The following is a 16291-nucleotide window of genomic DNA, read 5'->3' as shown; positions in this document are numbered from 1 at the left end:
CCCGAAGCGCTTGGATTTTGCTTCCGGGTCTTAGGCGCTAGCCCTGGGCGCAGAGGTTTCTGGGAACCAAGAATCGTAATGGCGTCTGTATGATCTTCGGAGCCTGCTGCATCGGACCTCGGCCAGTGTGAGCGGCAGGAGGATAGGAGATTATCTTTCTTATTGCGGTGGGACGGGAAAGGGCAGTTGGGGTCGGAGTCGGCGGCAGAGTGTAGAGCGCGGGCGGTGGAGGCCCTGGAGCAGCGGGCTAGGGGCGGAACCGAGTGCCTGTCAGGCGCGTCCGGAGTTCTTGGGCCCGCCGAGGAGATCGCAGCGTAAAGGCAGCTCGCCTACTGCGTAAAGCGAACCCCAGGTCCTCCCTTCACTACCCCTCGCACCGCTGCAGTGCTGGACACGGGTGAAGAGGCAGCGAGTTTCTGGTTATAGCCAAAGACTAGCTCACGGGAGGCCGGAGTGATAATTCCGTTGGTGTGTGGGAAGGGGCGGCCCCCCCAGCGCCAGATAACCCTGTTTTCTTCTTTGTATACATGTCTCTACCCTTTTTGAAAATTGAGACAATTAGCACCCCCCCAAAAATCCTCCCAATTCGCCCACCCTCCCCACACACTTGCTTTTCCGACACTACCAGGGTTTTTGTGACTGCATCTGCTACACAGTATTCTTGTGACTGCTCCAAGAAGAAAGTAACTTAAGGAATGGGTCCCTGATTTTTGGCATCAGAATCCTCTGGGGGTGAGGTTCTTGTTTTTTTTTTGAACAGTCCTTAAATTATAACCCACTAACGAGCTGATTTATAGTATGATGCCTGTTGTAGGAGAAAATTAGCTCAACAAACGGTTGTTTAAGAATTTTTTTCTATGTAACTGTCATTGAAGTTTAACACACTTTTCTCTGGGACATTTAGTAACTTTGTCAGTGATATTTTTTGTTTTTAGCTTTTGTTTCTACTAGCCTATTTGCTATTGTGTGAAGTTTAGATAAAATGCAAACTTTACAGAGTCTGGTAGAGTAAAGTTGAGTTGGAAATTTTTAAAACTCAGTCATGGCAGTACTGTATTTTACAAGGATTTTGACATGTCAAGTGTCATAATTCTTATAATCTATGAGGAATATCTCCATTCCACAGATGACAGAAAGTTAAGCCAGGTGACTTGCTCAAGCCCATCTAGTCAGAAGGAGAATAGGGATGCAAATTCAGATCTTCATGACAGAATTTTTTGTACTAAGACGAGCCTGAGAAGCCATATTCCTTGTACAGCCTAAGCCTCATAATTTGTGTTCTTGAAAACTTTTGTTTAAGAAGATTAAGCAGGTTTTGGGGAATGAGTTTTGGAACTTATTTTAGCAGTATGGATATTAATACTCTATAAAATGTTTGTAATGTTGGAAATAACTTGATTATATTTTTCTTCAAAGCATAAAAGATGACAACAGCAGCCAGGCCAACCTTTGAACCTGCAAGAGGTGGAAGGGGAAAAGGAGAAGGTGATTTGAGCCAACTTTCAAAGCAGTATTCAAGCAGAGACCTACCCTCTCATACAAAGATAAAATACAGGTAGTTAAGACTTTCTTTTTTTGTTGTTCACAAAAGACCAAATCTGTTAAATGGCATGGTCAGGATACAGTAGTCTGTTTGAGTTATGTCACTTATCTATTTTCATAGGAATAGAATGCAATAGGATGTTTAACACTAAAATTTTGCTGTGATTTTAAAATGCAAAATTCCTACTAACCAGGAATTTTCATATGTAGATAGAACAATAAATAATAGAAATAATAATGCCTCAGAGAGATTATGCACTATCAGCACCAGTCAATATATTAAAAGTATTACTGTTAAGTTCTGAGTTGATATAATACTAATAAAAATTAAAGACATTTTAATCACTGTAAAGCCTTATTATAGGAAAATATGTGATTGAATTTGGACTTCTTGAAATATTGGGAACGTCACAAGAGTGGCTGTTAGTAACCTTCAGATTAGATTATGATCTTGTCTACTTCCCTTTTTTCTGCTCGAAGGACAAAGTCTCATTCCTGAATTGTCTTCCATTACTACAGAGTGTGTGTGTGTGTGTGTGTGTGTGTGTGTAACATTTTTGCCCTCGTTTGTTTCTACTTTAGACAGACTACTCAGGATGCCCCTGAAGAGGTTCGTAACCGTGACTTCAGGAGAGAGTTGGAAGAAAGAGAGAGAGCTGCCGCAAGAGAGAAAAATAGGGATCGTCCAACCCGAGGTACCAACACTATCCAAGACAGTTGTCTCATAAATTATGTTGTTGATAGTTTTTCTTTATGTAGCAATTGGAAAATGTTAACCATTTGTTTACTTTTACAGATTGATGTGAACTGTAATACTTTCTTAGATCATTAGAGATAATAATAACAAATATTTACCAAAGGCTTATTTGCCCAGGCACTGTGGATGTGAGTTCACTGTGGATAATGCTTTTAATGTGGGCTCCTTGTGCCCACAGGTCTCTAAAACATTTTAAGAAAGGAAGTATTTGTTTTATTAAGTTAAATGATTTCTGTTTCCCCCCAGAACATACAACCTCCTCTTCAGTGTCAAAAAAGCCACGGTTAGACCAGATTCCTGCCGCCAACCTTGATGCAGATGACCCTCTAACAGATGTATGTTTTGTTTCCTCCTTTCCTCTCTAATAATTGATTTACCATGTTTTTCTAAAATATTTGTTATGTCTTTGCTTTAAGAAGTGACATATATTTATGTTTACTTACCATTATTCAAGTATAACCCTGACCTCAGTGCTAAACTTTATAGTTGATTTTTAAACCAAAAGTATTATTTTGTGGGACTTTAAGAACAAGTTTGATCTCTAGAGAATCAAATATGGAAGGAATCTATTAAAGGATATGCTTTCCCCCAAAATAATGTCCTGTACTAAACTACTGCAGTACTGCTGTGTTACACACTTCTACAGGGCACTCTTCATACTGGGCTTCCTAGAAGCAGTGCCCTCTAGAGTTGTACCTGGAGGCCTTTCCATATTAGATATGTCCCCTTCTATAAGTGCAATACACTTATTGGTTCCCTCTGTGCTTGGGGAGGGAAGTAATCTAAGCAGAAGGTTTTTAAGGATTAGCACATCAGTTAAAATTCTGTGGGACCCTAGAGCCTATAATCAATTTGCAGTTTTCTACATACAGGACAGTGAAAAACCTGAGTGGCATCCAAGGAGTAATATCTAACTATGTATACATATCAGCAGTTAATTCTAGAGTTAATTGATGGAGTTACTCATAATAGTTAAAACAGGAAACCTAATTTCAACTGAAATTTAATGATTATTCATTTGAAATTATTTTCTTCTGAGAATTTAGCACACTTTTTTGCACTTTTGATTATCTTTGCTGCAAGCTTAAAGTTCTGAGCTACATAAAATTGTTTTGATTTTCTTAGGGTGATAAATTGTACATATGTACTGCGTTTTGGTAGTGTATATTTTGCCTCCAATCTTCTGGGCTGTCACTGTTCTTTTAGGAGGAAGATGAAGATTTTGAAGAAGAAAGTGATGATGATGATACTGCAGCTCTTCTTGCAGAACTGGAAAAAATTAAAAAAGAAAGAGCTGAAGAGCAGGCCAGGAAGGTAAAACCAAAGTATTAAATATTTACATCTATTTTCTCACATATACTAAGGTAGAAATTTTTTTGAATATAAGTAATATCTTCTTACATTAGAAATCTCCCTTACCATGTCTAAATATAGCACTTGTAGATCTATAAATCTGATTATTTTTATGACATCCTAGGTATCCTGGTTATGTAAGAAATTCTTTTCAAATAGTTCAGATACACTGAGTAATATTCACAAGCTTGCTAGTCATTTACTTGTTTATTCATTTGTTCAACATTTAGTTGATATCTGTTAATTGACAGGAGAATCAAAGATGATCAAGATATAGTTGTGGTCTACAAAGATTATCTCTCTGCTTGTCTACTGCCTAGGTACTATTAAGGCAATCAGTCAGTAGACATTATATAACCTAGGTCAAGCTACCTAACTTCTCTGAGCCCCCACAGTCTCTCTGTTTACACAATATGAGGAAAAAATATAAAACTCAAAGACAGTTAAAATTCTGAATAAATTACCCAGAGTGATAATAAGAGGTGAAACTGAGGAGGCAAGTGCAAGTCAGAGCATTAGAGGTTTGCAAAACAATGCTGAAGGAGTCTAGATTTTTTCTAAAGGACATGAGGAGCTGGTTGATTTCAGCAGGAGATTGATAAAATTGGATATGCATCTTAGAAAGATTACTCTGGCAAAATATGGAGGATGGATTGGAAAAAAACTGAGTTAGGAGGCTGTTCCAGTAATCCTCCCAATTAAGAGACTCTTAGCTTGTATGATAAGAGTTGGAATTGAGGTAAGTAATTAGATGCCGATAAAGCTGATGATCAAGGAGGTCAAAGTGGGAACGGGAGCAGGAAAAAATAAAAAAGGAGGTTGAGTTGACAGATAAAGTGACTGATTGATTGTAGCAGCAGAGAGGACCCTCACTTTCTAGGTAAATGTTGGTGCCATCAATATAAGGAATGCAAAAGAATTGCCATATTTAGGCAGAGAGAAGAGGTAGTTGATGAGTTCTGTTTTGAACATGTTAAATTTGACACATTGTGAGACATTCAGGTAGGGATGTCTGCCCCTGTTTTCAACCAGAGCAGCACAGCTTTTTTATAGATTTCTGTGTAAAATTTTATTTGAGGCAAGAATTGTTCTGTGTTTAAAAAAGAAAGTAACAAAATATACTACATGGTCAATACCAGGAATCTAGGGAAGTAGACTTCATGTGAATCAGGAGGGCCAGGGAAGAATTCAGAAAAGAGCTAGAGTTTGGGATAGACTTTGAAGATTTAGAATTCAGATTGGAAGAAGAAAAGCATTTCAAAATACAATTCTCATCAAAGTTTTGTATAAGAGAACATAATTCCTGTAATAGCTTATAGTTTTTACATCTAGTTTTTAAAAGTCAAAGAATTATAAAAACATTCCCAATCCCACTTGCATACCACTAGAGGGCAATTGTTCCACATTTTTTTAGCTTGCCTGATAGTTCTGGACACATAAAGAGATGAGCAATTCAAATGCTTTTGGTTGACCTTGAGGGAGGATAAACATTTTAGACAGAAGGCCTTGCAGTTTTGTGAGTTTCATCTAATATCTGTATTAAAATGTGTTGATATTTCTTGCAGTTGAATGATAGTTTTGTTTCTTTTATCCCTGTTTCCCTTTCTGTTGGCTGGTTTTTGCCATGTCCCAAATTTAAGATTTTCAAACCATTTAGCCCTTGTCAGGGGTCAGCACTCTTTCTGTAAAGGGCCAGGTAGTAAATATTTTAGGTTGGCTGGTCGTGGAGCCTCTATCGCACCTACTCACCTCCACTGTTATAGCATAAAAACACCCACAGAGTACATAAATGAACGAGTGTGACAATGTTCCAATAAAATATTTACAAAAACAGGTAGTTAGGATTTGACCTACATGCCATCTGATGACTAGTCTATATTATGAAACATAGTATACCTGCTGTTTGAATATAGAAAGAGTTTATGCCTTTTTTTCCAGTGCTGTGTGTGCAATCATTCAGTAACTCCAAGGAAATAATATTCCAAACATAAAATGTCCATAACCTTTATATGTCATATACATTATATTATAAGTTTGGATATATTGTATATTTAAGCTCCTATTTTTCTAGTATTTCAGAGAAATATCTTTTCCCTTTAAGCATCAGTATAATTTGTTACAAATAAATATATAGCTTTTAGAAAGCCACCTGTTCTGTGATGGATAGTTCCTGATTTTATTTAAGTTCTGACCAGTGATGTAAAGGAATTTTCGTATTTCCTTACAAGTTAGATCTTCTTACCTCCCATTTTCATTTTTATTTTTCTTCATAAAAATGAAATTCATTGTTTACATTTGAATATTGAAATGAAGTATCAGTAACCTATATGAAAAATTAGGTTATTAAAATAATAACTTTTTTTTAAATGACTTCCACACCATCTGTTTTTCCTTGATCTCTTAAGTCATCAATTTCTGTCATCCCCAAAACACAGCAAAATGGGATTTATATTTGGCTTAAGATAACATGTTAACAGGTAGATGTAGAAGTGATAGCTAAGGATTTTAGACATTTTATATTCCACATTCTGAGAAGGAAACTCAGGGTGATTTGACTTTGAAGAAGTTGATGCTAAAATAAAAGTGAAGAAAGACTGTGTTATAACTGATAAAGGATGGGAGGTATAAAAATAGAAACTGAGGCTGGGTACGGTGGCTCACGCCTGTAATCTCAGCACTCTGGGAGGCTGAGGTGAACGGATCACAAGGTCAGGAGTTTGAGACCAGCCTGGCCAACTTGGTGAAATGACGTCTCTACTAAAAATACAAAAATTAGCCAGGCATGATGGCGCATGCTGGAGGCTGAGGCAGGAGAATCCCTTGAACCTGGGAGGTGAAAGTTGCAGTGAGCTGAGATCATGCCATTGCACTCCAGCCTGGGCAACAGAGTGAGACTCCATCTCAAAAAAAAAAAAAAAAAGAAACTCAATAAGTCAATAAAAACAAAATATATCAACCTCAGGTAAATTAGTAGAAATTCATGTTAACTGGTACATGGTACTTTGTCCTATTTTAGGAGTTACTTCTTCATTAATAACTTGTCACCAAACCTAGAGATGCAAGTTTACATTATTAGTAATTCAAAATAAGATTAAATTTAATCACAGTTAGGTATGACCCTTTAAAGTTGAGGTAATAGTTTTGCTAAATGTGTCTTTTTGATATTCAATATGTTCTTAAATTATTAGAATATGCTTATTGATATACGCTTAAAATTTAAAGCAATTAATTTTACATGTACTTCAAGAAAGAAAATAGATTTAAATATGAATCTGTAGCATTTCGCAGTTGGAAGAGACTAATTACTGTATGATACCAACCATGAAATAATTTAAAATAAAAATGCCAAATTATTTTATTTTGATGAGGGAGACTTTTCTAGTATGCCTCGAAAACCAAAAAAAAAAAGAAAAAAGAAAAGCCTGCGTTGATGCTTTTCTTGCTGTAAAATCCTAATGATCAGTTTTTTTTTTAGTGAGCTAATATAAAAAAAATTGAACCCAGAGTTAAAATAAGTAAATGTTAATCTTCCTTTATCATTCACAGGAACAAGAACAAAAAGCTGAAGAAGAGAGGATTCGTATGGAAAACATTCTAAGCGGAAACCCTCTCCTTAATCTCACTGGCCCATCCCAGCCTCAGGCCAACTTCAAAGTTAAAAGAAGGTACTATACAGTAACGGAGTAATGGAGAGTGTGTGTGTGTGTGTGTGTGTGTGTGTGTGTGTGTGTGTGTGTATGTGTATACACACAGGCATGCAGATTATAAGTTGGATAGCAAGGTGCATTATATAAAGCTTCTAAAAGTCCACTGTCTGTTCACTGATACTCTTCTCTGTTCAATTAGGAATAATGGAAGAAGCTAAATGAAAGAAAATAAACTTATTTTCAATAGATAGTTGCATTAACCAGCTGTGTACTAGATGATGATGTAAGCACTAGGGACAGAGTAATAAACTGAGGCCCTTACATTTTAGGTGTGCATATCAAGGGTCCTCAAGACGGCCTCTCAAATTCAGACACTCACTAGAAGAACTCAGGAGACTTGTTGTATAGTTATATGCTTGGCTAAGGTAATAAAGACACATAGCTAGATTATAAAGGGAAAAGACACACACACAGAATAGAGGAATCCATGTGCAGGTTTCACTATGCTCTGTCCCTTCCATGAGTGGTCACACAGTACATTGTTTCCCCCAGCAATGACAGTGCAGCAACGTGTGCAGTGCTTCTGCCCAGGGAAGCCCACTAAAGATCCCGTGCCCAACGTTTTTACTGGGGGTGGCTAGTCATGTACGCAGCTTTTGCTTAGCACATACCAAATCCAGACTTCTAAAAGGATAGTAGGTGTTCGGCATAAACCACATTATTTGTAAATTGTAGGCACAGTGACAGTGGGAAGATTTCTTAGATCCAAGTTTTCGAAGGCCAGCCAGGGGCCAACCTTGCAAGCAGGCATGTCTAAGGATTGTAGTCCTAGGCCTGCTTTTTAAATTCTTTCTGTACAGCGTGTGTGTGTGTTTGGAGGGGTAAAAAAGGCGGGCTGAAAAGGGAGAAAATATAAATTGTAAATACTGTAAATCCTTCAGATGGTGATACGTAAAATAAAACAGAAAAGCTTACAGGAAATGCTGAGGGAGGAAGATTGGTTGTTATTTTATATGCATTCGTCAAGGAACCACAGTGCTTAACTTTTAAACCATATTCGTTATTTTTCACCACCTCTACTGCTATTATCTGCCATCTGGAGTGATGCAGTACTGCTGACCGCCTTCCCCTCTGGAGTGATGCAGTACCGCTACCTGCCCTCCTCTCTGGAGTGATACAGAACCACTACCTGCCCTCCCCTCTGGAGTGATGCAGTACTGCTGGCTGCTGTCCCCTCTGGGGTGGTGCAGTACTGCTGATACAGTTCTGGAATTAGTCCAAGCTGGAGATAGTAGATTTGGAAGTTATCAGCTCAGATAAACTTTTTAAAGTCTTAAGACAGGATGAAATCACCTAGGGAAGGGTATAGCTAGAGAGGAGAAGTCAGAACTGAGCGTGGTATGTTTAGAGGTTAGGTAGATTATTAGTTACCAGTACCTGTTCTAATCATCTGCCCAACCTCTAAACATTATACAGGTGCCTGATAAATATTGATTGAATTAATTTTGAATGAAAAAGTCTAGGCTAACAAGAAGCAGCCAGTTGGGAAGAACTGGCTAGAGAATATCACCTAGGAGTGATACTGAGGAGGAGAACTGAAAGAAGTGAAACAAAGTGTTTCAGGAGGAGAGGAGTCGATCATCGAGGACAAATACTAATGTCAGGAAAGAGCATTTTGGTGTTGGGAAGGAGGGGCAAAAAGCCTGTTTGGAGTCGAGGAAAGACTGGATACAGAAAAAACTGTACTGATTATATACAAAAATAAAGCTATATAGTTTGTTCTTTTGCCTTTTTTGAATGCAAATGGAATTGGAGATAGAAACATGTCTTATATCCCAGTCATATTGATCAGCTCAGCTTGTTATGCTTCTGTGTACTGCATCAGTGATGACTTTACTGCACTGTTTTCCAAAGGTGCCCATGTTTGTTGCTCATTGTGCACTTTCCCACATTTGTTCCCATGTGCAGTTTCTCCTGACATGTAAGCGCATGCACACATAAACACTCACATTATATGGGCTTGTGTTTTATATGTATTTGTAAGGGTATCTATATTATGTATATGGGCCTGTGTTTTATATGCTAGGTGATATTCTGAAATCATGCTCTTTGTTTTCTATAACACATGTATTTTATAAGTTACTTATGGGTGGTTTTTTTCATGCTTATACATTATGGAATCGAACCAGAGTTCTGCCCTGAGCTCTTCAGCTGGTACTTCTCCTTGGTTAATGTACATGTGGGCCATATCTGAGCCTTAATTATTATACCCCAATGATACCTTCTCCTTTTGTTGGCCTATAATGTGAATATTACAGTAGATGATTACTAAACAGTAACTGATAAAAGAGGAATATCTACAATCCTCAAAACCACATAATCTAAACTACATTAAATTGATTGGCTACTATCATCTACAGATGCCTGTACTAATATTAGGGTAGTCCTAGGTGCTGCTTCTTTCTGTTAGACCTAAAAACATTAAATATTTATGCAATTAAAATGTATGTATTTCTGTTTTTTAACTCAAAAGTTTATTTTACTGGAGAAGTAATAAGAATGTTTTACATGTTCTAAGTAGGAATTGCCATTCTTGCTATAAGAAAGCAAGATTATGTATTAAGGATGACATTATTCTTCTTAGTGTAATTGCTGCATCAGATGATACACATGTTCAGCGTCTTTCTGTGTAACTGACTAAGCCTTGCAGTGCATGTAGTAGTCTTGTCTCCTGATACAAACATTTTCAGACATGCTGTTTGCTTTTTCTTCCTCAGGTGGGATGATGATGTTGTCTTCAAGAACTGTGCAAAAGGTGTAGATGACCAGAAGAAAGACAAAAGATTTGTAAATGACACACTGCGATCTGAATTTCACAAAAAGTTCATGGAAAAATATATTAAGTAGTACAGTTTTATGTGCTTAATTAAAGACTGTAAAACATAAAGGATCATTCTGACTTTTTTTTATGAGTTTTTTTTTTTTCTTTTCCCCTGTCTAAACTGTGTGTGGGCTTCCCCAATTTTAGACTCCTATCTTTTTCTTTAGTGATACCTTACTTGATAATGGACTTGGGAATAGGTTTAACCCAGTTTGCATTCTCTGAATGTTTCCGGTGATACGTTTTCCTGGGAAAAGCAAATCTGCCTGTAATAAATATTTTTAATCTAAATAACCAAATCTGGGTGCACAATTTTTTGTTGAAATTTATGCTGCTAGTAATACATTCCATAATTTCTTTTGAAAAAAAAAATTACCATTGTGTATTACAATGTGCTTATGCATTAACTTGCCCTTTCCCCCGTTTCTCTCACATTTATTTAAGATGAGTTAATTCATAATATTTTCTCTGCATTTTTTAAATAGTATAATGAAAGATGAGAGGGATTCTATTTTGGACCACATGTTGGTGTGAATTAGTGTCATCGACAGTAAGCGGGAGAGCATTGAGTATCGCTCACTTCTGCAGGCACTTGTTTTTTTTTTCTCATGGCCCAAGAGGAGAGCTCTATAAGCATTCTTTTCAAGTATACAGTACTCACTTGTGTTCTGGATACTCAACTGCCATGTTTCTTTGGAAAGAGATTGAATATGCACTCTGACGTGCATTTAGTGCAAAGCCTGAGAAAGCTTCAAACAATATATAAAATAAAACCTTTGGAAATAATGTTTTGTTATCTTGGAGGATATATCTTTGGGAAGTGAGAGGAAGAGCTAGACTATACTAAAAGCAGTAGTTCTGGAAAATTAAGTTTTTGTGAAGCTAGGCTGTGATTTAAGAAGGCCGCTTTTGATAGAAAATTTGAGACCAGAAGTTGAGCCTTTTATAGATGAGACTCATTCATAGGCTTCCTCAGCCATGAAAGATACTGAGGTTCCTAAGGTTAAAGATAGAAGTTTTAAAGCAAAATAATGTGTTACTATTTAAGTCCTTTAATACCTTACTTCCTAATTAAATGGAAAGTTCCATTTTCCCAATGGAAGCTTGGACATTGGTTTTATCTATCCTGAGTCCGGAGTAGAGCTGGAAATGGAGCCCAGGTCTGGATTCCACATTTATGTTCTACATTTTTTCAAACTGAGCTCCTCAACAAAATTTTGGATACTTCAGCTAGTGTTTTTAAGAAGCTTTTAATATTAAAACCTTTTTATCTCCAACTTTACAACTTAGAAAATGAATTTACACATGGTGAAACCCTGTCTCTACTAAAAATACAAAAATTAGCCAGGCGTGGTGGCAGTCGCCTATAATCCCAGCTACTCGGGAGGCTAAGGCAGGAGAATTGCTTGAACCCAGGAGGCGGAGGTTGCAGTGAGCTGAGATCGTGCCGTTGCACTCCAGCCTGGACGACAAGAGTGAAACTCCATCTCAAAAATAATAAAAATTGAAAAAAATGAATTTACATTCATTTTTGGTTATCTTCATAGCAACCTTAGGAAGTGCTGTGTTATTCAAAGTTGAGGAAAATGAAGCTCAAGCCAAGTAACTTGTTTAGGATTAATACATGATGGATCATGTATGAGCACCTTACAATTACATAAAAATATGCTTATAGATGTAATGGGCATTATCAGACTTCTAAAACTGTAGTTCTTGGAATTGCCCTTTTTAGTATCTCAAGGGCCAGGGGTCTGACTTAGGGTGCACTATTTCTCCAGGGTCCACTTGTTTCAGATTCCCTATTTGAGCCTGAAAGGTTTAGAAAGAATTAGAGTAAAGCTGATTTCATTGATTTCTTTCTTCCTTTCCCTGTGGTTTGTCAATGTAAAACATCCTATAACCTGAGTCAGACCCAGGAGGTACATAAATGTGTTGTTAGCCTTCAGATTTACAGCGCAAGTAACAACATACTTAGCTAAATTGCCTTGCACCCTCCTTGTAAAATACTTCTTGTTGGAGTGGTTGTGGAATCTGTCTTATCCCTTCAAAAGCTGATGCCAATTGGAAAAAGAGGTCTTTGAAGCCAGGAGGACCTGGTGTGAAGCCATCTGTGCCACTTCAAGCTTTATTAGAACTAACATTTATTGGCCAGGTGTGGTGGCTTATGTCTGTAATCCCAGCACTTTGGGAGATCAAAGCGGGCAGATGACTTGATCTGGCCAACATGGCAAAACCCCATCTCTACTAAAAATACAAAAAAAATTAGCCACGCTTGGTGACTGGTGCCTGTAATCCCACCTACTGAGGCTGAGGCAAGAGAATTGCTTGAACACGGGAGGCGGAGGTTGCAGTGAGCCAAGATGGTGCCACTGCACTCCAGCCTGCATGACAGAGACTCCGTCTCAAAAACAAAAACAAAAACAAAAAACTAAGATTCATTGAATGATCACCAACTGCATTTGTACTTTACTCATCTAATTGACACCACTGCCTGTTAGGTAGCTGATATTATTTTCCACATTTTATAGATAAGGAAACTGACATTTGTAAGAAGTTTAAAAACAAGCAAAGTCGTAAATGTAAGGGAGGTGGGCTAAGATTGAAACCTGGAACTCTATTCTAAGCCCATCCACTTTATTGCTTTGCTTGACTGCTTCTCTGTTAATGAGCCCTTTTGACTGTTTTCTCTCCTATGGAACAATAGTAACAGGACAATCATGAGGGAGTTTTGTGAGGATTAAATAACAAGGTTTAAATATCTGGCAGGCACATAGTAAACTTCATGCATGTCTATTCACCTATCTCTAGTAGCATTTAGCAGAGGCTGTGTAAAAGTTCAAAAGCCTATTGTTTTCTTCTGTCATAAAGTTTGATTCTGAATTAAGAGGCTCCCTGACCCCTCAGAACTTTGGCTGGGCCATAGGTATGGCCCAGACAGGCATTGCCTGGTCACTGGGATTGGAAACTCAGTCATAGCAACTCAAGTAAAATGGAGGCTTATCTTTAGAAAACTTAAAAGGCATTTCCTTTGTTCAGCTCTTCCTTGGTCTCCCTCTCTTTGTCTGTTCCACTTTTTCTGCAAGACTTGGTTTCTGTACCACAAAAATGGAGGTCACTCATTCATGCTCCTGGCTTCGTTGATAGAAGGACTTCATGTCTTTATAGCTCCACTGGCCAATAGAGCCTCTGTGTCCTGAGACAAGGCTGGTCCTGTGAGCGGTAGGCAGGAACCCGGTTACCTAGAACAAATGTGGGCACGGACAGGAAGACGTTGACAGTACAATCTCTTGACATACTCAGCTGTACACATGTTACATAAAACCTGGAAACCAAAGATACTGCAGCTGTAAATCTGGACTCCTCAGGGGCAGTGCCTGCATCTTTTCCACCATGCTGGGCACACAGCAAGGCCTGTCTGAAAACTGGGTGGCTTCAAATGTTTGCTATTTTGGAGGAAACATTATAGAGTAGAAACAGCACAAGAGCCTGAAGAAACTAGATTAAATTTTAGTTCTGCCACTTGACAGCCTTATGGCCTTAACAAATTATTTAAATCTCTGAGCCTGTTTCCTCCTTTGTACAGTGACAATAACAACACTTCCCCCAAAAAGCTGAAGATTAGAGGTGATATAAATACCTAGTTTATAGAATTGTTGGGCGCTCTCGGAGGGTGGGGGTGATTATTCCCTTGTCTTCCTCACCCAAATTTCCAATCATCTAAAACACAGAGGAAAGTATTAACTGAGGATCCAAATCAGCATCCTGGCTCCAGTGCAGTTGCTCAGGCCCCACACTCAGGAGGAGTCCACCTTCAGGGTATAATGCTCAGCCGTTGCTGTCTTAAAATTGTTCATAATTTTATCTTGGAATGTGTGTTTTGTAATAAAATGTTATGGAACAGTGGAGCATGTGTCAGGGCTTGGAGGCTTGGGTCACATGAGGTCCCTGCCTCCTGGACTCCCCAGGACAGGTTCTCTGCTGCCTACTTCTGGTGCAGGCCTGGGCACAGGCTTGGGGAGGGGCAGGTACCCACACAGGCAGGGTGGAAAAGCTGCAACCTAAAGAGCAGAGGCCTGGGGAGTCCTGCCAGGATCAGGCCCTGTTGAGTCAGTTTCCTGCTGGATACCGGAAGCACAGGCACCAGTGGGCAGGGGAGTGCTTGTCCTGTCTTTAGGGCACCTTCTTAGAAATAGGGCAATTAGGCCGGCCACGGTGGCTCATGCCTGTAATCCCAGCACTTTGGGAGGCTGAGGTGGGCAGATCATGAGGTCAGGAGTTCAAGATCAGCCCGGTCAACATGATGAAACCCTGTCTCTACTAAAAGTACAAAAAGAAAAAAAAAAGAAAAAAAGAAAAGAAATAGGACTAATTAAATTGAGCCACTCATGTTGGGAGAGGAGACAGGTAGAGCTTTGGAAGGGTGGGATATTGGCCAAGGTCAAGCATGGAAGAAATGGGATCCGCCTTGGAGTCATCTTTTAGTAAATGCTTGGTGTCATTTTATTTGTGGTGCTGTTGTTATTTGTGGTGATGTTGTAGATGTGTCACTAGCATCTCTCCTAAATTACACTCCCACGGAGCCTCCACATACATCTATGTTCCTGAAATCTTTATACAGGGCCCTTTTAGGAGTTTTGTATTTTTAAAAATGTCCTGTTCTCTCTCACCTGACCTAGCTCTCAGAGGCACTTTAGGAGGTGAGAAGAGGAGAAGGAAGAAACCTGTTGTGTTCACACTCCTGAGAGAGGCGTCTGCCAGGTTTCCTCCCGGGGGGGTCTCAAACAGCCTCCCTTTTCAGAAAGAGGCTGGGAAATGTTTCCTAAAAGTCCTAGACTAATTGGAAGCAGCTTCCTGGGAGCTCAACCATCTCTGTATGTGTTGGAGCCCAAGAAAGGGGGAAAGAGGGGTGGGGGCTTAAATAATATTTTGACTTTTTCAGAGAAGAGGATTCTAATGCATCTTGAGATTTCCTCAGCACCAACACCTTCAAAGTCTAACTCTTGGTCTCAGAGGTCTATTTCCAGAGAGTATTTTCAGTAAGAACTGGGAGGTGAGTCACTCTCTTGAAGAGTTTACTTCAAACAAGTCACAAGGGAGGACAAAGCTGCTAACGAGAAGAAAACTGGGATAGCAGACATGGCAAAGCTTGCAGAGCATCCAAGCATGTTCCCTGTGGCAGCAGGCCCCACAGATGCCCCAGTTCCTGAGCTGGCTTTGTGCCTCCTGCTAGGCCACCCTGACCCCACCATCCCTGTAGACCCTTCAATAAACAATAACAATTTAGGAAATATAATGGACAGACAATCCCATTCATGATAGCTACAGAGAATGTAAAATGCATAGTCATAAACTGAAGAAGAAATGTACAGGACCTCTTTGAAGAAAATGTCAATACTCTCTGGTGGGGCATTAAATAGGACTTTAATAAATACGGAGGAATACGTATGTCTGGATGAGAAGACTCGGTGGTATAAAGATACCAGCTCTCTATCCAAAAGAAATTATTAAATGGGTTGGGATATTTTTTAACCCATATAATTGGTGTTTTGACCAAATTCTTTTAGAATTTTTCATTAGAATAAATTTGTAAGAATATCCAGAAAAAAAAATCTTGCAAGCAAGAATAATGAGAGGGGTTTTCCATACCAATTTTTAAATGCATTATAAACGTACAAAAATTAGTGTGGTTCTGTCCCTAGAATAGAGAGATAAAGGAAAAATGGACTGTAATAAAAGGTCAGATACTAGCACAGCTACAAAATAATTTAGTATATAGGAAAAAAATTCTAAAAGGAGAAGAAATGAGAAAAACAATGGAAAAGAGAATGAACTATTTAGTAAATGGTGTCAGGAAAATTTACCAACAATTTGCTAGAAAATAGGTTACTACTGTCAAGCACAAGGCCAAGCAAGGCTGATAGAGTCAGTGAATAAGGAAACAACAAAACCCTTTTAGATTTAGATCGTTGGGTACTGTCAGACTCAGAAGAAAGTAGCCAAAGGTGCTAGTCCCTGTGACCCTGGTGTAGGGCAACACAGAAACAAAAGAGACCAAGTGACAGTGACTCTAATGATTGCACACCCTAGTGTGACACTGCAGATAATGTTTTA

The 16291-nt window shown here is 38.7% G+C and overlaps 1 protein-coding gene across 3 annotated transcripts; it reads left to right on the top strand.

Annotated features, from left to right (window-relative positions):
• The first annotated feature begins 17 nt into the window (after nt 1-17).
• On the top strand, nt 18-10249 carry CWC15 (CWC15 spliceosome associated protein homolog). Of its 3 annotated transcripts, none has more exons than XM_032167190.2 (7): nt 18-127; nt 1417-1555; nt 2125-2237; nt 2546-2634; nt 3506-3613; nt 7199-7317; nt 10077-10249. In XM_032167190.2, the coding sequence occupies exons 2-7, from the start codon at nt 1425-1427 to the stop codon at nt 10204-10206; spliced, it is 690 nt and encodes a 229-aa protein (XP_032023081.1). In that variant the 5' UTR covers nt 18-127; nt 1417-1424; the 3' UTR covers nt 10207-10249. The 3 variants fall into 3 exon arrangements, with proteins under 3 accessions (XP_032023081.1, XP_058302718.1, XP_058302717.1); XM_058446735.1 differs by having other exon boundaries at nt 68-352; XM_058446734.1 differs by lacking the exon at nt 18-127 and adding an exon at nt 323-468.
• The last annotated feature ends 6042 nt before the right edge of the window (nt 10250-16291 follow it).

This window comes from Hylobates moloch, unplaced genomic scaffold (assembly GCF_009828535.3).
Source record: "Hylobates moloch isolate HMO894 unplaced genomic scaffold, HMol_V3 SCAFFOLD_11, whole genome shotgun sequence".
In the NCBI taxonomy this organism is placed as follows: Eukaryota; Metazoa; Chordata; class Mammalia; order Primates; family Hylobatidae; genus Hylobates; species Hylobates moloch.
The sequence above is the reverse complement of the archived record's forward strand: the minus strand, read 5'-3'. Positions and strand labels throughout refer to the sequence as shown.

Excerpts from the sequence above, each read along its gene's own strand:
- CWC15 (XM_032167190.2), top strand. The coding sequence starts at position 1,425 with ATGACAACAGCAGCCAGGCCAACCTTTGAACCTGCAAGAGGTGGAAGG. Across the intron at positions 1,556-2,124 it reads CATACAAAGATAAAATACAG|ACAGACTACTCAGGATGCCC; the intron begins GTAGTTAAGACT and ends TTTCTACTTTAG. Across the intron at positions 7,318-10,076 it reads AACTTCAAAGTTAAAAGAAG|GTGGGATGATGATGTTGTCT; the intron begins GTACTATACAGT and ends TTTCTTCCTCAG.